The 23,021-nt window shown below is 43.4% G+C and overlaps 1 protein-coding gene across 3 annotated transcripts in view; it reads right to left on the minus strand.

Annotated features, from left to right (window-relative positions):
- Positions 1-1,431: 1,431 nt before the first annotated feature.
- The window catches only part of ets1 (v-ets avian erythroblastosis virus E26 oncogene homolog 1), a 33,164-nt gene continuing 11,574 nt past the window's right edge, over positions 1,432-23,021 (minus strand). Inside the window, exons 1-8 of one of the 3 annotated variants that reach the window (XM_029516756.1) lie at positions 21,752-22,151; positions 10,154-10,273; positions 9,268-9,468; positions 8,903-8,980; positions 8,212-8,457; positions 6,622-6,882; positions 2,470-2,588; positions 1,432-2,135 (exon numbers count right to left, since the gene is read on the minus strand). In XM_029516756.1, the coding sequence (XP_029372616.1) occupies positions 1,920-2,135; positions 2,470-2,588; positions 6,622-6,882; positions 8,212-8,457; positions 8,903-8,980; positions 9,268-9,468; positions 10,154-10,273; positions 21,752-21,818 (1,308 nt within the window). In that variant the 5' untranslated portion in view covers positions 21,819-22,151 and the 3' untranslated portion in view covers positions 1,432-1,919. Of the gene's footprint in view, positions 2,136-2,469; positions 2,589-6,621; positions 6,883-8,211; positions 8,458-8,902; positions 8,981-9,267; positions 9,469-10,153; positions 10,274-21,751; positions 22,152-23,021 lie in introns of those variants that run through there. The other 2 variants (XM_029516755.1, XM_029516754.1) reach the window with 2 other exon arrangements.

A 23,021-nucleotide genomic window follows, 5' to 3' on the forward strand; every position in this document is an offset into this window, starting at 1 on the left:
CAGAAGCTATTTTCATCCATATGGGTAACATTCAGCCACTGTAAACAATAATATTATATTGGAAGATGATTTTTTTCTTTGGCATTTCCCATACGGCCAGTGTACAGCCACTGTTCCCACTGTTGACAGGAAACTGTTGCCAACTTGTTCAAATCTAACCACTGAATCTCTATGCAGATATTGTGAGCAAGCAACACAAATATGGTTGGAATCCTGCATCGGTAAATCGCTATGAACTGAACTTTATTTAGTTCGTAGATAAATAACACAAAAGCCTACAAATTGAAATACAAATGTTTGTCACTGCTCCTTCACATTTCCATTTGTAATCAGGTTGTAGCCGAAAACTGCATCCAAGTTTGGTGGCAGTGGCAAAACTCAATACACAGCCAATGTAACGCAAACCTACAAAGAATGCCAACCCGCATCATTTTTGTCAGTCCTTTTCTTCACAAATGATCATTATCTGCGGGATCCACAGATTTCTTTCAGTCACCTTCATCTACCCCATACACCCTCAAATTCTCTCTAGTCTCTCTCTTTTTTCTATTGCGTGTCTCTTTCTCCAACACCGTATCTTCAGACTACACTGCAGCCACTTCTGTATGGCCAAAATGCCCCACATGACAAAGGAGACAATAATCTGACATTCTTAGGATTGTGTAAAGTCACTCTCTCAACAGCTTCACCGGTGATTGTACAGACATACAGACTACTCAAACACTTCTAAAGCAACGCTATCATGGACAGTGAACTGACAAAACGAATCTGCACATTGAACGACGTTTCTTACCAAAAACTCCTGATTTTCCCCACATCGATTGTCTACATTTTGCTAATACTGGTGGTATATGCAAAAAATGCACAGTTTCAATGCATTTTGCAAGTTTCAGTCACAATATGCATCTCGAACAAAGTGGCAAATATGTACGTAAAGGTGAAAGCATCAGTTTCAAACGCAACGGCTACTTTCAGTTGTCTTGTCTATCAGACACTCTTGGTATGAGTAACTACCACCAGGTCCTCGCACCTCATAAAAAGCACTGGGCCAGTGTCTATAGTGTTGTCTGATAACGACTCAGCACATTTCAGTTAGAGGCTCTGAGAGAAGAGAACAGTATAGACTACTGATGGCATCAAATATTTGGTTCCACTGTGATACCTTCATTGAACTTAAGCAAAAAATTATCTTTCCAATATTTGCCTGCAAAGTAGGTTTATACTGGGTGTTCTCAACATCTATAATAGAATACTGGCACAAGCTTCTGCTGCTTGATCAACAAATTATAAACAACACTTTTTGGTCCGAGCTGAAAACTCTCTCCTTTCTTAAGAGAAACAGTGAAAATAATATCTAAAGAATGACATTAAACCTTCCTTAGCTGTTTGGCTTTTTTTTTTTTTTTTCTTTTTTTTTGGGGGGGGGGGGGGGGTGTCTTTTTTTTCTTTCTTTCTTTTTTTTTTTTTTCCTTTTTTGTTTGTTTGTTTGTTTTTTGTTTTTTTGGCAACCGTTTGTCTTAGCAGGAACTCTCTCCCCATTGCTCGTTTCCCCACCGTGCTACTTAGGCAGAATGGAACCTGAACTCTACCTGACAGCACTTCATCCGCCTCGAGCTGCTAAATAATACCAGTATATATCACACATACAGATGCTCATACACACACACACACACATGCGCGCGCACACATCTCAAATGCAACAGAGTATATAGGCTTGGGTTGTGCCTTTCTTTTGAAAACATGGTCAGGGAGCCAGGAGCTCAAAGTTGACAAAAACCACGGTTAGCCATTTAAAAAAACATTTTGGTCCCCAAGAAATATGGTTTACTGATGCTATCAAACAGTTAAGACCACTTTACGAGCCCCAGTCCATGTGGCTCCTCAATGTTTGTCCTCACTTCCATTTTTCAGCTTCGCTTTCACTCGTCCGTATCGGGCTTTACGTCCAACATCGCGTGCAGCTCCTCGGGAGTGTACCCCAGCAGGCTTTTTAAGTCACAGACAAAGCGGTAGACGTAGCGTTTCCCCGATGTCTTATGGATGATATTCTTGTCGTAGTAGTAGCGCAGGCCACGGCTCAGCTTCTCATAGTTCATTTTGGGCTTGTTTTTCCTCTTGCCCCACCTCCGAGCAACCTAAAACAATACAGGGAACGTGCATGGTCAAGATGTGTCAGAAAGGGTTAGAAAATCATAAAGTTATAGTTTCATATCAGAGTCACTTGAAAAAAAAAAAAAATCTAAATTTTCATACAAGGGAAATACTTGGGTTTGTAGTGTTACTCAGTCAGTTTGAAATGAATCATTACTGACGTGAAGACTGCACGGTATCTCTCAAAGAGGAGAAAAATGCAGGCAAACTAAGCTTTCAGCCCATCTGAAAATGTAAGAAGATATCTTGTTCATCTGCTTAACTACTGAGGACCTCCCAGTGCGTGTGCCGGTGACCAGCAGTGTCGCAACCTCTCACCTCATCTGGGTCAGAGAGCTTGAACTCCCAGCCGTCGCCTGTCCAGCTGATGAAGGACTGGCAGGACTTGTCGGTCAGCAGCTCCAGAAGAAATTGCCACAGCTGGATGGGGCCACTGCCTGCAGAACAGATGTGGGAGAGAGGGAGAGGGAGGTGTTCAGTTAAATAGGAGCTGTTTACACTGTGGAGGACACATAGTTGTTGATTGCTGTGGTAGGTTTAAGTCACAAAGTGTGATATCTGGGCAAAGATATCAAGATTCAGATTCAGGGAAGACTCGGGTTCTTTTGCTGAGTGTTCAAAAGCGCACTTAAAGTTACCAATGATCTATGAAATCTAGATTTTTGCATATGAAAGTGTTACATTTCCATGCAAATTATTCTCTAATGTCTGAAGAGGAGCAAAGTAAACCTCATAATGTGGGTCCTACTGAAGTGCACCAATGGAACCGAATGTCCTCCTACATACAACGGTCCCATTCATTATGTATTCCCTTGTCTGCCAGTTGCCCTGTGCAGTATGTGAATCTAGAGTCTGAGTTCCACACTGATGAAATCACTAGTTTAAAATAAGAGACTTGAATACAGACTGTGTGTGTGTGTGTGTGTGTGCACGCGAGTGTGAAGGAGAGAGGAAGAGTTGCTATTTCATCTATAGAGTTATAACGAAATATATTTTTCAAGATCAAAGTTTAATAAGCAGGTAAAAACCAAACTTTGTGTTTTTGAGTCTCATGGAAAAATGGGGGGAAAACACAAAGAAAGATAACCAAAGAGAGAGAGAGAGAGAGACTCTGTGTATGTTTCTGAACTAGATTCACAGAAGTACACTTTGATCTTGTGGTTTTTCAGCAAGAACACTAACCCACCCACTTTTGAGGCTCGCATGTTGAAATCACACCTGCCTATGCAGTAAACCGCCTCAGCAGTACTGTGGCTCGGCAAAAGTTAGCTCTGTTGCACACCTCACAAGAGCCAAATATACCCTCGTACAACAGACACACACACAAAAAAATCTTTCAGGGGAACTGGTAGTGTGGGCTGAACACTCGAAATGGTGTTTCGCGGGCCTCTTTGCTCCTGATAGGGTTGGAGAAGGTGCATGACAACAGCCACCCCGACTCTGGAAAGGAAAGAAAAAGAGGCTCCAAAACACTGACTCTCTTTCAGTTCAGAGTTTTGACTCACATTCCAAAAGTCTGCTACTGTAACAGCAAGCCCACATAAGGGTAATAGAGTGCCCGTTTACCAGTCCCCAGTGCTCTCACGCGAGAATGCTGACGACTCGCTAACAAAAAAAAAAAAAAGTTTCCAAAAATATGCTTCAAGTCTCTGCACACAATAAGCCTCATTGAAATAGCATACACTGTGGCAAAAGGGGGAGGGTTAGGGTGGGGGCAAGCACTCACAGCAGTGTTAAGCATTCAACCCTTGGCATGCTAATTGAGCCTTGAGCATGATAGCAGTTGTTGTGACTGAGGCTGCCAATGAGGGTAAAGCTATGGTTATGCTTTTTGTCATTTTGAAAGTTTTATTAAAGGTATTCAAACTCATTAATACTATAACCAGCATTTAGTGATGATGCAAATGAAAGGCTTTGTTGTGTTTGTATTTCTGTAGTTGTGAGAAAGAGGAAAGAGGGAGCATGTTGTGATGCTGTTTGAACTCAGTGTACATTGAGGTGTAAAAAGCAAATTATAACAGGAAACCACAAAGATGACAACTGGAGCTTTACTTATCTCTCTGAAGCCTTATCAGGCTCCCTGTCCTCGCTACAAGTGTCACCTGTCACTCCGTGACTGAAACAGGAAGCTGAGCACAACAAGCTGTCGAGTTGTCATAAACATCAATTTGGAATTTTACAAAAGCTTGCCTCTCTATTTTGAGGTTTGATTTTTTATTTTTTTTTGGTTCAGGTTATTCTCTCTCTCTCTGTCGCTTGCTCTCCCTTTCCTCTCCTGTCACTTCCACCCACCCACGCATATGCGCACTGACTTGCTCACACATGTACACTCAAAAAAATTCTTCCCTCTCTCAAGAACTACAATTTTCCTTACACTAATAGCAGCTGACCAGACCAGGCTGCTCAGCGTTTTTCCTCTTCAAGGAAACTTTGAGTGTTTTTTTTTTTTTTTTTACCCCATTTCCACATTGTCTAAAAGCTCAGAGGAGGCTCCCTCTCCTCAGTGGAGAGTCGTTGCTGTGCATTCAGCTGGTGACACGCACACAAGGCTTTCACACGAGTTCTCAAGTGTTGAGGTTTCTGTCTAAATGACTGAGATGTGTCAGACGTCACAATTGAAGTGATAAATCCAGCCAAAATGTTGTGATCTGCATTTGCAAAAGTTTTGGAAGAAGATCTTTCCACATGCATTGGCCCTCATTTTCATTGCACAAAAATCTCTCTGATAATCAAAGTTTTTAGAAAATTAGAAAACACATTTGATGTTATCTGGCCATGAGTCCTGTTTATATCTGTTCTTATCTAATGTGGCATTCCTTGACTGTGTTCTTTTGTTTGTTATTTGATTATATGTAGATTATGATATTGTCCCACGGCATCATCATGGATGAATGACTCATTGATACGTAGCGTTTAAAATAATTTGTGTATACGAACTTTGGGACAGTCTGTTGAGATCTGATGTATGCATTGTTAGTGACGTTGGAGAGCTGCTTGGAGTTCCCCTGTCCCAATGTTGGCTACTTCGCAGCCTTATGACTATAATTTGAACGCGGCTGAAAAAGTCCCAACCACTTCAGCGTTAAGAGACGATTCAGCATCCGCTGTGTAACTTCTCCTCTCTTTACAATCCCATTTTTAAGCAGCAATTTGTGCCATAAAGATTAAATTAAAATTCTTTATTGATGTCCACAAGGATTTTTATGTATGGTCTTATGCAACTCATGATCTGGAAAATCTACTCTGCATGTGCTAAGCATTATGAGTCATTTTACACAATACCAGATAAGTCTACAGTTCATAGAATTGTGGAAGCAGCCTGGTGTAAAAATGCGCATCCTTGTGCTACTACTGTTAAAAGTAGTAGCAGAGGGAGGTGTTTTGTTTTTTTTTTTTTTTTTCCTTTTCATGCACATTTTCAAACCAAAAACCATGACAGATGCTAAAATAGTGCATTTGCTTTTTAGAGAAGCTTGCAAATATCTCCACATCTTAAAGGGAGATGGAGAATGTACTACACATGAACACGCTCTCTAAGTGAGTACGAGAATGAAGAAACACCACGAGATGAAGAGATAATTTCCACTTGGTGTTGTGTGCAGGCGCAGGCACCATTACTGTTTCGCCAGTGTTGCTAGGACGACCCAGAAGAAGAAGAAGAAAAAAAAAAAAAAGGTTAAGATGCAGGCTGCAGATAACAAGGAGGTAGATGATAAGTGAACAAAAAGAGTATGACAGTAAGAGAGATGGAGGGAGAAAAAAGAAGAGAAAGGGAGGTGCAAGCAAAGTCTGTTTTGTTTCCTGTGATGTGCATGACTCTGGCTGCCTTGGTAAAATGTGTTGTCGTTTTTTTGGGGGGGGTTTTTCTGTCTAAAAGAGGTGCATTAAGGATCGGCCTATCTGGGGCTTTTGCAAAGCCTCAACAATTGTGTGTTACATATGCAGTGAATATGGTGAATATCCAGTGTAGGGAATTCTGCAGCGTGTGAAAATATTTCACTCCAAACAAAAGGGTAGAGAAGTATTCACTGCTGAGAGTTCCGATTACAAACTTCAAAAGACAATTTGCTGTTTTTAGTGAGTTGTGTATATTTATGTTTATAAAGATGCATGATTTTTCCTGAGCAAAGTTAGATGCCATTGGATTTTTCTCCCACTACGTACAAGAGTGGCAGTCATAAGAAAAGCAAGACAAGTCTTCTCATGGCATGCAGGTGCTACCAGGAATGGTCATGCCAACCAAGAATTTGTAAACCTCAGTATATGTTTATAACTCCTGTAAATTAGTCCTGGGACTGTTTGGCTAACATGCAGGTCTACATCATGAATGTTATTGGTTACCCTGCACCTTTCCTGTGAAGAACTTTAAACAGACCATTTTTTAGAAAAGGCTCTCTAAAATGAGAACTTTTTGGGGTAGGATTCAACAAAAATTTTATTCCTAAACTCTGACCTCCGGGCATCTCTTACCTGTGTATCCTGCCAGTGCCGCGGCAGGGATGACGGGTTTATCCTTGCTCAGATCGGAGCGATCCCTCACGTAGTCTTTGAAGGTACCCTTGGGCTTGTGGTTGTGCAGGGCCGCGGGGTAGTCTTCCGAGTCGAAGCTGTCGTATGAAGGTACCCGCTGCAGGCTGCTGAATGAAGACTGGCTGCTCCATGACTGGGTCAGCCGGTCACAGCTCTCAAAGCTTTCAATGCTCTCAAAGGAGTCCTGGCCACCAAGCTTACCTGAAAGGAAATTGAAAAAATTGATACTTTTCTAAATTAAAAGGAGAAAACCGGAAATGTTATCCCACATCACATTGTCAGATTGATTACATAGTGTGTATTATTTATTGTTTAGTATTTTCTCAGAAAAAAAATGCACATGTAAACTGCATCTTCTGTGAATGAGCAATGAATGGCCTCAGCAGTAAAGTACATTTCTGCTAACTAAGCTATAGTTTTATGTAAAGTGCCACATCTCTCTCTCCATTTAACACCTCATTTGACTTGCACAACCACCATTTGAGTTTGATTTTAAATGGAAGACAATCGCACAAATTGTGGTGCTATTTTTGGCCCTTGGGAAAGATAAGAGAAGCCTTTCAAATGTGCATCATTAACAAATGACAGATAATGCAGCGCCTCAATTGATGCAGAAATCTTCCAACTGCTGAAATTGAAGCCACATGTAGATGTCAAGTTGCACTGCAAAATACTTTCCCACGTTGGGAAAGCAAAACATAATGCTCAGGAGCTTGGTATGTGTGATGCATGAAGACTCGACCTCATACATTGCAGGAAAATGCATAAAGCACCATGAGGGGCCTTGTATAGTGCACTTGGCACATGCTATTCATTTATACAGCTGGAGATTTGTGAGAAGAAAATCCCAGCTTAGAGACTATAAATGTAAACCATGCTGCTAATTCCTCTGTAAACTATCACTGGGAGAGAAAACAAGCCGTTGTATTCAGAAAGCAAACAGTTTCGTGAGAAAACCCCACACTTGTTAACAGGGGATGACACCTCTATCTCCTTACCCAGAACATTAAAGCTCAGTCAAGAAAAAGAGGCCAACAGCAGCAGGAAAAAAAAATCTCAAAGTTTACACCACTTGAACTGCTTTACATAAAAGACAGGCGGCAAGAAGAGAACTTTGTGGCTTTGGTTCATGCATCGCTCTGACAAAAACAATAGTTTTCTTTTTTTTTCTCTCTCTCTCAAACCAGTCAAGAGTGTATGAGGCAGGTTTCTTTGAACCACAACCACACATAGAGCCTGCTTTTCTTTTCATCTAGCACATCCACACTGATGTGGCACGACAAGATTCTGGTAGCTTCAGCACAATAACACGCACGCATTAACCCACAGAAACATTTAACATTTAGATGTACTTACACAAACAGTCACACATATAGACATATTCTTCATGCAGCTGACCTAAGACGAGTGTTTTGAGTGCGACATAAATTCAGCACATTCTTCACTGCAATGCTCTTCCAGGTTGATACTGCATTCCTGGTGTTTAAATCAAATCACAACTACATTCTCTACATCCAACATATGACTCACCTCTGCTGAGGCGTCCCACACACATGTTGTCGGGGGATACCACCTCCTGCTTGACAGAAAAGTAGTCCCCCTGCAGAGGGTTTAGGGGCGTGTCCCGCAGGATGACAGCAGGGTATTCACTCTCATACTTCAGTGTCAGCAATTCCTCCGAGCTGATGGGATGAAGCGTCTGGTAGGACTCTGTGATGAAACCGGGCTCTGAGTATTCAGAAGGAGGGACACACTGAGCATGCTCAACACCGTAGCCTGGAGGCATGGAGGAAAACAAGTGCAGATAGAAAGCAGGGAGAGAAAGCAATGGGCAAAACAGAGGAAAAAAAAAAAGATCAATCTTAAGAGACTGGGGTTATTATCCCTTCTGTGCTGACCTGCTGCACGAATGCTGAGGATGTGAGACCACAGCCTTGAGTGCATAAGAGGAATGCTGTACATTTTAGGGAAAATAATTGATCGCACTTAAACACAGAAAAACATGAATGCCACATTATTTTCTGTGATATGTGGTCTGTATGCACTGATGGCTGCAAATCTGCACAGTGGATAGCAGTTTTTAGTTTTTTTGTTTTTTTTAACACTAAAAAATCTCAATCCTCTTTCATTCATCCATTATCCCATTTGCATTCAGAATCTAGGCATGCATCTTATACTATCATGCAGAGTGATTAACAATACAAGTGTAATGAGTACTTACTGACAAAGTAGTCTGAGGTATAACGGGATTCCTGGAAGTTGGAGGTCAGTCCATTGATGGGATAATGCTTTGTATCCTCTTCATGAAAAATAGATAAAGAGCGTCAGTGACCTCGTCATTGATTTCATGTATCGTGTAACTGCATCTAGCATTATCAAAAATTTATGACCTGAGCTAAACGGTGTCTTCCTGTTTGGCTCCAGTATAGCAAATGCCAGCAGCATATTAAGCCATTTGGTATGTGTGAGCTTTTCTCACTTAAGCTGTGTGAAGTGATAAGTCTACCAGCCTCTATCATCTCACAATGCCAAAAATAATGTCATAAATAATTAGAAAATCAGTCTTCAGTTGAAATGTGGCCTCACCTTTTTGAAGCATTTCTAAATGTTCCCACAGGATGTCACCCACAAAGTCTGGAGCGAGGTCCAGGAAGCGCTCCTTCCCCATCGCACACAGGCTGGCTCCGTTCATGCGGAATTTGTCAAATTCAACATTCTTCAGAGAGAACTCGTTCACTGTCCACATCAGCCACTCGGCCACATGGTTTTCTGTCCACTGTCTGGGATCTGAAAGAGCAGGTATGGGATTGTCATATCGTTTACACAGCTTTTTGGTGCCACATTATACTCACTGAGTGATCAAACATTGGCCTTATCATGTGGCTGATAGGACAACACAGAAATTTAGACTTTTATTTCCAACTCCATGAGCAGCCATACATCAGATACTAAATTCAGTTCTCTTTTCTCCGCTAGAACACTCAGGCGTCTGGCTATACTGCAAAATTTTACGCTGCACTCGGTGGTAAATAGCAATACGAAATCAATCAGCAGCAAACAGGGAGGCAGCAGTGGTAATGACACGCCAAAAGCATAGTTTGCAGATATAACACCATTCTGAAAGTCCTGCTGTTTCCAAACAGCATGAAGAGGCTCCACCTGAATTTAGGAAGCACACTCGTGTTTTCACTGACTGTTTCGATGTTTACATGCACTGAATGTTGGAATGTCAGTCCGACTGCCTGGACAGAATGCATTTTATAGTATAACACCATTTTTGGAACAGCCAGGTTTGCCCTGCCTTTCAGTGAATCCCTCTAAGACGCACTTTCTAAAGCTGGCTATGACATATGTCTTTGACATTTGATGGGTTAAGGTGATTGCATGGGCTTGTGCTTGTCTGATAAATTGAATTTTCACGATGTAAATGTGTGTTTGAACTAATGAGAGTAAAAGCAGCTGGAATTCTTACCTTTGGGAATACCCAGCCGCTGCTGTTCCTTTGTGAAGCCACTAAAGGTGGCCTTCAGAGCCTGGGACATCATCTCTTTACTTCCTGGCGTGAGCAGGGGGACATCTCCGCACTCTGATTCTGCAAAGAGTTACATTACAAGCAACATTAATAGGATTCATGTTATCCACTTCATTTGGCACTGTAATGACTACCATGATGACTTATGTGCTGTTTTAATTCTTATTGACAACCAAAGCTAAAACACTGCATCCTGTATTGAACAACATGGCAGTAAAGCTTACTGAAGGGAAAAGTGAGAGCGAGAGAAAGAAAAAGGAGAGAGTGAGAAAGAAAGATGCAGTTCGGTTACCTTTTACACAGCAGACACACACATGCTCCCAAACACAAACAAAGTCACAGTACATCTGAGCGTGATCAACAACATGGCTCAACAATTACCTCCTATCTAACCAGACACTGTTGCTATCCAAGATCCAATTTATTGAAACAAGGGCTGTCGCACCACCAGATCTGAGCACTTTAAGGATTGGGGTAACTTTTCATGTGCTTACACATGTGCATGTGTCAGTCGGCTGAAAAGCAGATAGTGGAAGTCAGTGCCATTTATAAATTTCAGTGTGTGGTGAGTTGGGACAGATGTCATGCAAGCCACTTCCAAACATTTTTAGCAACTACACTTTTGCAGTTTAGGGCCGGCTCCTACGTAATACGCACTCCTCTGGCATTAAAAATAAACGCAGAGGTTTATTTGCAAATTCTGCAAGACTTAATTTTTCTCCAATCCACACATCCTGGGTGGGACAGCCATGCCTGCTGCCCATCACTGACACCATGACCCCTGCTAGCCCTCCTGCCATGTGGGCCCTACACAGTAGGCCTACTGTCACTGGGCCGGGGCATGGGGTCAGACACCCTGAGAGGTCAAAGGTCGAAGGATGAGGTGATGATGTCACAGTGGCTGCTGGCGGGTGACTTGGAGAAGGTGGGGGTGGGCAGTCTCAAGGGTCTCAGTCACAACACTAGGCTTTCTGTTCTCTGCTCACAGCCAGTGGGCACCCAGTGGGGAACAGAGCTCTCTTTGATGGCTTTAAACAGTGCCTGATGACTCACACTCATCTAATTAGATTTACAAGGCTGCACAAGTGTGGGATAAGGGGGCAAAACTGATGGAGATGATGAGGGTAGAAGGGGAAAGACCCTTGGGCCACGACGCTGGACTAGACTGCTAAAAACAAACCGAGCCTTCTGCCTTTGTGTCTTTCTCGTTAGCTCGGCCTCCTTATTTGTCTGAACTGCGTGTCGATTAGAATAGTCAAAAAGTCACAAATGGCTTGTGTCAAAGCCAAACTAGTGATGAGGAAAAGTCGTATCACTCTTCTGACAGCAACAGCATTCGCTGAACCCAGATGTTCTGGCATCTCCACCGGCTGGTGGTTTTATCTGCCAGCAGTTCACTGGGGCAACATACAGTTCATTCTTGTTTTCACCGCTCACTGACGTCTCGACCTCGTCTGGAATGTACAGCAGCTGTCCCTCCTTCACCAGTTGTAACCAATGTCTGTCTGGCTTTTTGTAAAATTAGGTCTTCCACTTTCTTTTTTTTCTGTCTTTGATTCTTTTTTCCTTCTGTCTTCTCCCTTAAGAAAGAAACTTCGCAACAAACCCGAGACAAAGGACAGACAAGAAGCTCTTTGCTTCTTCATGTGATTCAATTAGGCCTGTAATAACATAGACTGGTGAAGGAGCACAAAGTTATTCATTCTCGTCAAGAGTAAAAGCACAGACGAAGAGCTGAGAAAAAGCTCTTTTCCAGTCTTGCCTAAGACCTCAGTTAAACTGTTGTCAGGCACACCTCACACATATACATACAGTATTTCACAGTAAAAAATAAGAGCTTAACGAGTTGCTTTTATGCAAGAGGTGGCTCTGATGGCAAGGCTGCCCAGGCCTCTATGGAGCTAATTTTTCTTTTAAGTGTGTCGGTGGCGCGAAAATGTACACGTTGCAAACGGCTGCAAACTGGGATGGGATGGGACCGGGGGCTCAGACAGTCTGCGCTTTGATGTGAAGGCAGAAGGCGAAATGTGGCAGTTTATTTAAGCTGGATCGAGTGGAGTTTGTCTGCACTTTCCAACCATTTACACCCCTCCCTCCCACCCCATGGCTTTTATCAACCCAGCCCCAGTCTGTACTTGCCCACACAGACTTGAACCCACTTTAGCACTAAATCCTCCATCAAAGACATTCAACACCATCTTGCATGAGAACTGCCATTAGGCGCTCTAAAGAGAGAAATATATGAACCATGATTATAGGGCAAAATAAAGTGTCAACTGTGACTTGTGTGAGCAATTTTTAGAATTATTTTTGTTGTAAATTGCTTGTTTTATTGTTTAAAATTGGATTTCTTTTTACTGTCATTTCAAAGCACAACAAATATCTTCTTGGTTTTAACAGCTAGATGACAAAAGCTTTAATGCTTTTACAGTAGGTTACATTTATGTGCAATGCTTTAGTGTATTTTTTTCAACAGTGAAAGGCAAAAAGAAGACTTAAAAGTGCTATGATAATAGAGCAGTCTCCATGGTGAATGATCCATATGAAAGTTATCTGCGGCCGAGCTAATGTACAGTGTGCATCCATTAGTGAGAGAGCTGAGCCTGGATCTAGACGATCACTGGTAAATGGTGAAGTCCTGATAGGATTTCAATGCCTGTGAGTCCCATTAGATACAGAATGGTCAGTACATACTGAGAGTTACAGCATCCACAAGTCATCACTTTCCACATTAGCCCCATCCACTTAGCTCCTGAAATGTGGGAGTGGGTGTAAGTCACAGGCAGCAGAAAGACATTCTGTCTTTCCCTTATAAGACAAGGTTTCAAAACAGCAAAAAGTCTGAAATGACACAGATTTCTTCTCATGACATAGACAAAATAATAAGTCTCTCTGCTCTAAGAATCACTGATGAAGTGAGATTGATGTTTAGCCTGAATGTAAATGTACATTAAAAGGTATTGATCAGCCACTCCCCTCCTGCCATGATATGATTAATGGACAGTCAGCTGAGTGCAACAGCAATATGGCTCCCAGGGAGTATGCACCTTTACCATCCAAGCCCTGACGCAACCTCAGACAGTGTAAAGTTCGCTGTTCGGCACCTTAGGCTGTTAAACTGACACACACACACTCACACACAAACTAAATTAACAGTCTTCTTCGCCTGCGTGCCAGAGCGTGGGCGTGAAATTGGGAATTTTTTGCGGCTGGGGTCAAAGTCTATGGGGCTGGAACAGGCGGGGCAGGGCAGGGCAGGACAGGGCCGGGGGAAGATAACAAGAGAGCATCTCGGTGGGTGAGGGGTAACTATGTACGGGTCTAGGGAATAGGAAAGAAGCGGGGGGTCACTAGCTGAAATATGAGCCCATCACAGGACAAGACCACTCGGGAGGCATAGGAAGAGTGAGACAGAGACAGAGACAGACAGAGAGAGAGAGAGAGAAAGAGAGACAGAAGGATGAATGGGAGGTCTCATAATGCTCCCTCTCTTCTCGTTGTCTCTGGAGTGACATCACAGTGGGATCGTTGCCATCCCCCAGCCTCTGGCAGAGACTCAGTTCATTCATAAAGCCTGGACTGCTGCCTCCACTCAAAATGATGCAATGATACAAGCAGAGCAGGCAACCAGACCCAACAAATAAGGGACAATATGCTTTCTATCATGTGATTGAGCTATAAATAGCCCTATAGAGTTTATCTAATGAGTGGGTGGGTGTGTGTTGGTGAAGGAAAAAAAGGAGAAAGAGGATGACATCTGAAAGACTATTCAAAGCCGAGTGAAACATGCTGGGGTCAGATAATCATTTATTTATATCTGAAGTCAGAGAACGTGGCCCCCCCATTTCTCCCTCTCCTTGCCCCTGTGTGTATAGTGGGCTTTTTTTAAATATGCGAATGAGCCCATTTCCTGTGGCTAAGTTGCCATTTCCTGTGGGAAGTGAGGTGAGTGGTGGGTTCAGGTGAGGGTCAAACATTTGAAATCCACCACTGAGGCCTCACACTCTTCCAGAATATCCCAAGATGCACATGGGTGCATATCAGCAAAGGTCATGATGAGGTGCAGGGAAAAAAAAGAGAAGAGGTCTTGGCCACTTGCCAAGGGCTTATAATCAGGTCTTAAAGTCAGAGCAGTCTACCCACAGCGTACCAGGGGTGACAGTGGTATCTGAGAGAGCGCGCCTTTGAGGGAGATCTGTATCTGGACCCTTGGTCTGAGAACGCGGGGTCATAAACCCAGCGAACATGAAGGGGGCCCATTCAGCACCACAGGGTGATAAAGTGGTGGCTAAGGGCTGCAGTAGAGCAAGAGGAGGAGGGACAGAGTGGCAGTCTGGTTTTTGAGAGGGCTGCTTGTTCAGCCAGCTGCTCCGCTGTTTAGATTTCCATCTCAATGCCAAGGACCAGGAATAGATGCCTAGGCCTGGCTCAAACCAATGTGAAGAGGCCAGACCAGAGTTAGACCTAGGCCTAGTCCAATAAGAACAGGATTAACCTAAAGAGATCCAACTCACTAACCAGGAGCATCCCACCATCACTGGCAGCAGTGCTGAAGCACTAGTTTTATTCTTAGGCCTTCACCGCTGGCTTCTGGCTGCCCCCTGGAAGCACAAACCTGTGGTGGTATAAAGCAGCTGTACAGGACAAAGCCACAACTGCTGACATCTGTCTCTGGCCATGAAACTGGAGTTGTCTGGGACGATCGCTGCCACAGACACACTGGCTACTGAAGCAGACAATAAGTGAGACTAATACCCCATAGCTGCCTTGCCTTGTCTGTTTTTTCTTCCACTCCCTCTATCTCTGAAATCATATTAGCTTATGATGTGAAAGTGCATTAACTCTACTGTTTATTCCAAAGTCTCAGTGCTTTATATGACATTACCTCTGAGCTTGAAATGATCCACACCGTCGCCAACAGACACGGAACATTATTTATTTATTTATTTATTTATTTTACAAAAAGCTTGATGGAAATTCTCTTCTTTCCAGAACAACAGGAGAAAGGGAGACAAGACGGGATCTGGCTCATTGTTGCTTATTTTACCGCCAAGAAGTTTGGTTTCTGTGTTATCCGTGTCAGTGTGAAACAGCCTGGGTTTTAGGTATGCCTCGAGTATTAAAGGTTGAGCAAGAGTAATGTACTTCTCACAACGGCCCATTGCACAACGTTCAAGCCCTCTATTATTTTGACAAGGCAGACAAATAATATTGGGAAAAAGCTAAACCCCACTATGTACTAAAGCAACACACAAACAGTAGATATCTGACAAATCCCACTCAACTGGAATGTTTTCCATGACCTCCATATATGTTAAATATTTATAATGAAAGCACTTATCAGTCCAAAAGTATTTGACTGTCTTTTTTTTTTTTTTTTTTTTTTTTAATCCATCGGTGTTCTACATGCTGGTAGAGGAAAGTGAACTGAAGGGGTGAACACTGTACTTGCGTGAGTGCAGGTGCTGCTAACCTAGCTGCGTCCGGGCTAGCTGCCCTCCCAAGCCCCCGTCCTCTGTTGTAAACAGAGAGGGGATGCTCTGGGGGAACTGTTTAGGCGTTAAACCAAACACATGACACATCTGACAAACAGTTTACTCTCTGTGTTGCATTTTTTCCACAAAACACAGTGACTGCCTCAATTTTTAGTCCAAACTGATACATTCCACAAACCAGTGCCCTCATGTAAGTGTGAATTATGTGGGACAGTGCACAGCCACATATGACCATCTTTTTGGGTGAAATGTATGCACGGGTGTCTTTCTGTGACTGGCTCTAATTGTACATCATACATGTTTAAGAGTTTGTTGCTTGTTTGAAGCCAGGCTATGGGCGACAGATGGATACTAGATAAATAAATTCCCCCAAGACCACAGTGTTTTCATGTTGCATGCCTCGCATTCCACCTCTGTTTTACAATCACTAATGTGCTTCTCACAGCTTTTTTGTTTTCCTCTAATGTGACCAAAAATGACTTGTGGTCTAAGTGGCAAAATGGCTCCAGTCTGGGATGATGAATTAGCCATCTATTTTAAGCTCAGTGCAGGCGCTATCGGTAATAGGAGCGTAAAACATCAAGCATCTGTCCTTATCGTTCATCCGCAATCTTATTTAAGATAGGTTATTTTTCACGAAGGCAAAAACACTTAAAGTTCACTTGACCGTGCCGATTAAGAAGTTGAACCGCAATTTGATAACTGGAAATTTACACCTCAGTGTTTTGCAAGAAAAGACAGAAGTAATTTCTAAAATGTGTGCACATCATTGCTGTTGAGCAAACTCTTTCTGCGCTATCTTCACTCTCTCTCTCTCTCTCTCTCTCTCTCTCTCTCTCTCTCTCTCTCTCTCTCTCTCTAAGGCACACACATAAGCATGGACAAGCTGTGACTCATTTAATAGAAGAATGACTGGACTTTCGAGGTTATCATGCTGCTTTATACGACAGTATGACTGGTCATGATGAAAGCAATGATCATATCTTGTAAAATTCCTTCTGGATGACTCAGCTACCTTGTAACTGTACAACAAACTAATTTTTGAGGCCAAGAGTATAAAATCTCAGTGAGATCATTTTCCATGAACACAGTGGCATCTGTGTCAAAAACATGATGGCGTTCTGAGCATGTGGACCTAAAAGCTGATGACATTTTGTTAAAGTATGGAGGTCAGACTGGGAAAGTCAAAGCTTAGAAATCCAGCTGCTTTTACGTTCATAACCACATCTCCAACAGCAGCCTAAGACCTATTCCTGGAACTCCTCCATGGCTGCAAAAACCCACGTGCTTCACGTTTGAGTGCCACTGAGTCGCACCTACATAAAACAGCCTGCCACCCACACGAACACACCCTTCTTGATCATTCTTTCTTTTGGCAGGCCAAGCCATCAATACAAGTCTGACACAGAAAGTCTGTAACCGTGGCCCACTTGTTCACCTGATTACAAAAACAGCACACAACACACACTGACTCCAAAAACAGGTGACATGCAGCAAAACACAGACAAAAGAGCCAACCGGGGGGGATCTGGAACACAAACTGAAAAGAAATGAATGACTTGGCATCTTTGCGGACAGCTGGGCATCCATGGTGAAACAGACACACTGATTTTTTTCAGGACAGCAGGACTGATTCTCAAAGCAGGCTAAACTAGCCCATTTTCCATTCCGTTAAAAAAGGCAGCGGCTAAATGTAGAGCCACAAAACAGAAACGGCAACAATGCGAGAGGAGAAAAAAAAAAGAGGCTTCAAAGCACCCAGGACGATGTTGAGATGCGTGGGTAGTTGTGGGGCCATTTTGGGGCAGAGTCAGGCCAGTTGGGTTTCACAGTCAAGACTGGTAATGTGGTGAAGGGAGAGGCCTGTGGTAGCTGAAAACAGCGTGCGAGCCAAACAGATGCACAGTCGGACAGTCAGTGGCGTGCGGTGCATAAAGCAGGCGTCTAATGCAATGACTCAGGGATTACAAGCAAGGAATGAGTGGGGATAGCACAAAGTGCACTTCCCAGGAACTCGCTTTACACACTTCACCACATCAAGGTGTCGTGAGAGAAACTCTTGTGGCCAGTAGAAAGACATGGAAACAAGAGGAATAAAGGAAAAGGACGAGGGGAGGGAGAGAGCCGGAGGAGGAAATGTGTGAGTGGGTGGATGAATGATTGAAAAGAGTTGTCTGTTACAAAACAAGCTTGTTAATGCTGTATTTCCCCAGCCAAGGAACATATTTTCCTTTGTTTTGGTAGTTGGCTTTTTGTGGAATGTGAGTAAAAAGAGAAGCTGTTGAAGACTGATTGCTGGGGAGAGGCACTAAAATCATTTTCATCTCAAAATTTTTAGCAAGGAATATTTACCCCCATTACATCAACAGCCGCACCTTGGACGATCTGTCTCTCTCCATCTCTAACCCCCCCCCCTCCCCAACACCCACCCTGTTTCTCTCTTACCATGTGTTTGCTATTTAGCAAAGACGGCTGTATCTTGCGCTAACATGCCACAGTATGACTAAGCTTCATAAGGAAAGATAAAGGTGTGTATTCACCCTGGAGGCACCAAAATAGAACCCATGCAGTTTAATAATTTCATGATTATATGGACAAGACAGCAGAGAATGGGATGATTGAATTAAGTGCAAGCTGATTAGGGGGGTGGGGTTTAGCCCATTTGATGTAACATAGTGGGCATCGCTGAATAGCGCGGGAAGAACAGAAAGACAAGGTCATTGTGGAAACTAACAGACATTCAATTCACCCAGTCTGTTGATAAGTCTGACAAGCACAGAGAGGCCCATTCAACAAGCTGGTATCTGTTGCGTCTGGGCGCAGACGCGACCTGGTCAAACACCACCTAATGACATATGTGTGATGCACTCAACGCTGGCCTGAGTCATCAGGTTTTGATCTGGCACAACATATCGGCCTAAGTCGGACACAAGATGAAAAACTGGCCTGTTTGCTCCGTTTGGCCCAATTCATTGACAAACCACATCAAGAGAGACCTGGATCACCCAAACAGTGTTTGCACAGCTGCCAGCCAGCCACACTCAAACATTGGCATATATTACACTACACTACTGAAGGAGTGCTGACACAAACAAAGTGGATGAGAGAGAGAGAGAGAGGGAAAAAAAAAAAAAAAAAGAACCTGAAGCTTATGTAACTCTCTCTGTTCTGGCACAAGCCACCCGTCTCCACACTGTACCAACATTGGAGGCACCACGGAAAAGAAAGCAAGTGAAGCCTTTTTCAGAGTCATACGTACACTGCGGCCTGTGAGTGCCTGTGTGTGGAAGGAGATGCCATATAAGGGCTCTCGACAGGGACACAAGGCATACCAGTTATTACAAACAGCAGCATTTTGATCAGATTAAAAAAAAAAAAAAAAAAAAAAGAACAAGTCTCCCCCTCAAGCTAAGCTTGGTGGCATGCATGGAAGCTATGCTTCCATGCATGCCACCCAGCAGGGCATGCTCACAAACATTCCTGTCACTCACTGAACCCTGACCTGACAAACACAGCAGGAAAGCAAAAGGAGGGATGACTCACTCCATCTCAGACAGACCTGTACTGTAAATGATTGACAGCTCTCTTGAATATTAAATCACACTTGACCCCGGGACAATGCCAAGTAAATAATCTCTACCACAACCACATAAAGAAAGTCAGCGATAGGCGAATAAAAGAAAGATGAGGCTGTTTTGCTTTCATCTCTGCTATTATTTCACAGCAGAAACACCTTCCCTCTTAAGTAAAACTCACTTTGAAGGGCTGACAGTTTTGTTATGGCTACATGATGCCTTCATTTACAACCTACCGCGATCTGGGTTACATTAAAGTAAGTGTGCTGTGTCAGGAGTTGACTGCTACAAATAGAGAAATAAAAGCTTGGTGGAACGTTAGAAGTCTTGTTTGGGTGCAACTCTGACCCCGGCAGTGTGTGAGTGCTTTGAAGGGAATTACCTCTGGTGGAGAGAGGGAGAGAAAGTGAGAGGACAGGGCTTGGGTAAGCTGACACTGGCTGCACTTCCGTCACAAAGGAAAACAAATAATATGTTAAGGTGGGCTGAAAGCCACTTATGTCTCATAGTTGGGTCTGCACATAGGCACAATACGCGGCTGCAGGTAGACAGTAGGCTCTGTGTGTTGTTCCCACAATTCCATAGCTCTGTGCTTGAAAAGGGCCAAGCAAAATACAACATTCAACAAATGCATTCTGGCTTTCAAAGCAGTGCTTATCTCGATGAGAAAGTTGTAAACAAACAGCCTGTCATGGAGCTTTACATGCAGGCAGCACGGTGTCTTACTTGGATCAAGAGCAGGCTTGGACATGGGCAGCAGCATTTATCCTGGTAAGCATGGCAATATCAAAGAGTGAACATAAAAACCAGCCTGCGTGTTTGTGCGTGCAAGAGAGGTGGAGAAACGATGCGTTTGACTGAAGTTGTGAGCTCAACTTCTCAACTTGACCCGAGTGCACCCAAGTGAGCATAATCAGGAGGAAGAATTGCGAAATGGTTTTGCGAAACAGCACTACGCTCTGGCAACTTAACTGTAGCTGTCAGCATTTTTTATGAGTTTGTGAGATGCATGTGTGAGAATCTATGCTCTGCAGGTAACGACAGTGAAGAGAAGTTGGTAAATGTGGTGTGTCACAGCCCTTCAGTGGGTCAACACTTGCAAGTCGCATCAAATTTCCATGATGCGTCGATGCTGTTTGCTGCTTTTCAGATAGACTTGATGCCACCTGAACTGCAAAAAGCGCTTGGGGATTAGGATGTAAACAGCTGCAAAATGCAAATCATCCGATATGTGGCGCCGTGTGTATACTACTTGGCTCTGTAAAATTAGAAGTGAAACCACACTGAGTTTAAAAAACCCAACACAAATACAGCTTGCAGTCGCAGGCTTCCCCGTCTGTGCCCTGGACTACCCCTGGAGCGAGCCAAGTCTTCCAGGCAGCAGGGTCACAGAGGCAAGCCTCAGCAGTGCAGATTCATCACCTCAGTCTGTCTCGCTTTCCCTCTGGAAAGTCAGTTTGAACCACTAAGGAGGAGGGCGAGGTAAAGAAGAAAGGAGGAGGGGGAGGGGGGGGGTGGACAGTGGGAACAGTGGGGAGGGAGTAATTAGGCACCGCTGCTTGTCTCTGATACCGGCTGGGCAGAATGCCCTGGCTCTCCCAGTACGGCACCGAGTATATGGGTCAGAGGTGGGTGCTGAGATGGGAGAGAGAGGGAGGAGGTGCTGATAGATCCAAAGTGAGATCAAAGCAGGATGAAAGAGAGACGGATATTATTTGTACAACAAACCCACGAAGCATACATCAGTAGCCAATTTGAGCAACACGCGTTCAAATCCAAAAAGGAAGAAAACTGAGCTGACATAAGGACACGTGAGAAAATAAATGTGTTCAAGTAATTGGCTGTAATTGGATTACGATGTGTTTAAAAACATGCACAGCTCCAGAGGATGACAGCTACGAGAAGGAATATTAAAGCACAGGAACTGTCACAACATCCTTTGGTTTTTTTTTTTAAGCCGGTTAAAGATGTTTTCTGCTGTTTGACATTTTATCTGCATCTACGGCATCATTAAGACTTTCTCTTACCACACACTACAGAACTTTTTTTTTTTATATTGGCACCTTGTTTTACAGCAGATATTAGGAAAGGAGGATCAGAGCCTGATTCATTCAGCAGTAACAAGAAACACACAGTTACAGGACAGTCTATTGCATGACACAGGCGCCTCGGGCGTGTATTTTTCCCCTCACAAGTGTTGTCGTGTTGTCTGATATGAAGCAACCGGCCCCGGTTTTTGTTTTTTTTTTGGGGTTTTTTTTTTTTGTCCTTTCGGTGAAACACCGGGACGTCTGGTCTCATCTACCTGCCGAGGATCACCACTGACCGCCACATGAACGCGGCTTGTCAGCCGGCCGCTTCTGACACAACAACAACAACAACAACAACAACAACTGGACAAACACCCGAGGACTCACATCAGTCTGCCGTTCACCGTCAAGCTCAGACAGAAGAGTTGTGTTACTCACCGTCCGTCTTCTCAGCCTTTATGTTTATTAACGTCGGTTTCATATCGACAGCTGCCGTCATGACCATCAGATCAGTGGGATTTAATATCGCCGCGTCCCCTTTTCTCTCTTTCTCTCTTTCCTTTTTTATTCTAACAGCTCCGAGAACGCAATATGAAGGAAAAAAAAATCTCCTCTTCCTTTTGGCGCCCCGGTCAATTCTACCAGGAGATGTTTCTTTATTATTATTATTATTATTATTATTATTATTATTATTATTATTTCTTTAGCTTTCCCAGATTTCGGCTTGTCTGACTCTAAACTTATCTCTCTCTCTCTCTCTCTCTCTCTCTCTCTCTCCTCTCCGGCTACATGTACACACACTCCCTCTTTTCCTCGTTCTTTCTCACTCACTCACTCACACACTCACTCCTTCCTCTCTCTCTAGGTGTGGGCGTTGCATTTGCGAAGAGCCGGAGCGCGACGACAGCTGAAAGGGGCGGTGTTTAAGGAGAAGGAGGAGGAGGAGGAGTGGGGGGGGTGGATGAGGAGGGGGGGCTTGCCAGTTGATTCACAATTCAATTACAATGCCCCCGCCGCCCCACCCGTCTAAACACACACACACACACACACACACACAACCTGATTGTCCCAAGACCCCTTCACGTCACTGGGAGTTTACATGTTCCCGCAAATTACTGCGTGTTCTCTGGGATGAAACGCACTGAGAGCTGCATTGATGTTGAACCAAAGAGCAGAGCCGAACAACATTACCAAAAGATGACAGTAAAAAAAAATAAAAATAAATAAATAAATCTTCCCATCCCGAGAAATTACTGGGAGGTTTTTAAAAAAATGCCACCCAATAACAAAAGGATTTGCAGACTAGTGGGACGGGGTTTTTTTTTAGATTAAAAAAAAAAACAACAATTAATTATAGGGGCAGTGCTGCAGTATTTGAGAGTGAGTCAAAAACAATCTATTAATACATTTGAAGATGGTTTTAGATCTTAAAATAGCTCCAGTTTAAGTGTATCCGAGAAAAGTCACCGACTATGAGCTAAGAAAAGGAGAATCTGTCTCCGTCGTATTTTCTAAAGTTTCTGGCTTCCTCATAACATGTAACTCACTCTCATAAACACCTCAGAGAATTTCCTGTTCACCTTGTCCTGATCAATAAAAAGCAACCGTGTCTTTTTTAACAGCCACATCAGGCAGCCTATTAGTGAAATATATCTGTGCAAATAGAGCGATACTGCAACACTTTCTAAATCCCTCCCGTTTAAAAGAA

This window comes from Echeneis naucrates, chromosome 13 (assembly GCF_900963305.1).
Source record: "Echeneis naucrates chromosome 13, fEcheNa1.1, whole genome shotgun sequence".
In the NCBI taxonomy this organism is placed as follows: Eukaryota; Metazoa; Chordata; class Actinopteri; order Carangiformes; family Echeneidae; genus Echeneis; species Echeneis naucrates.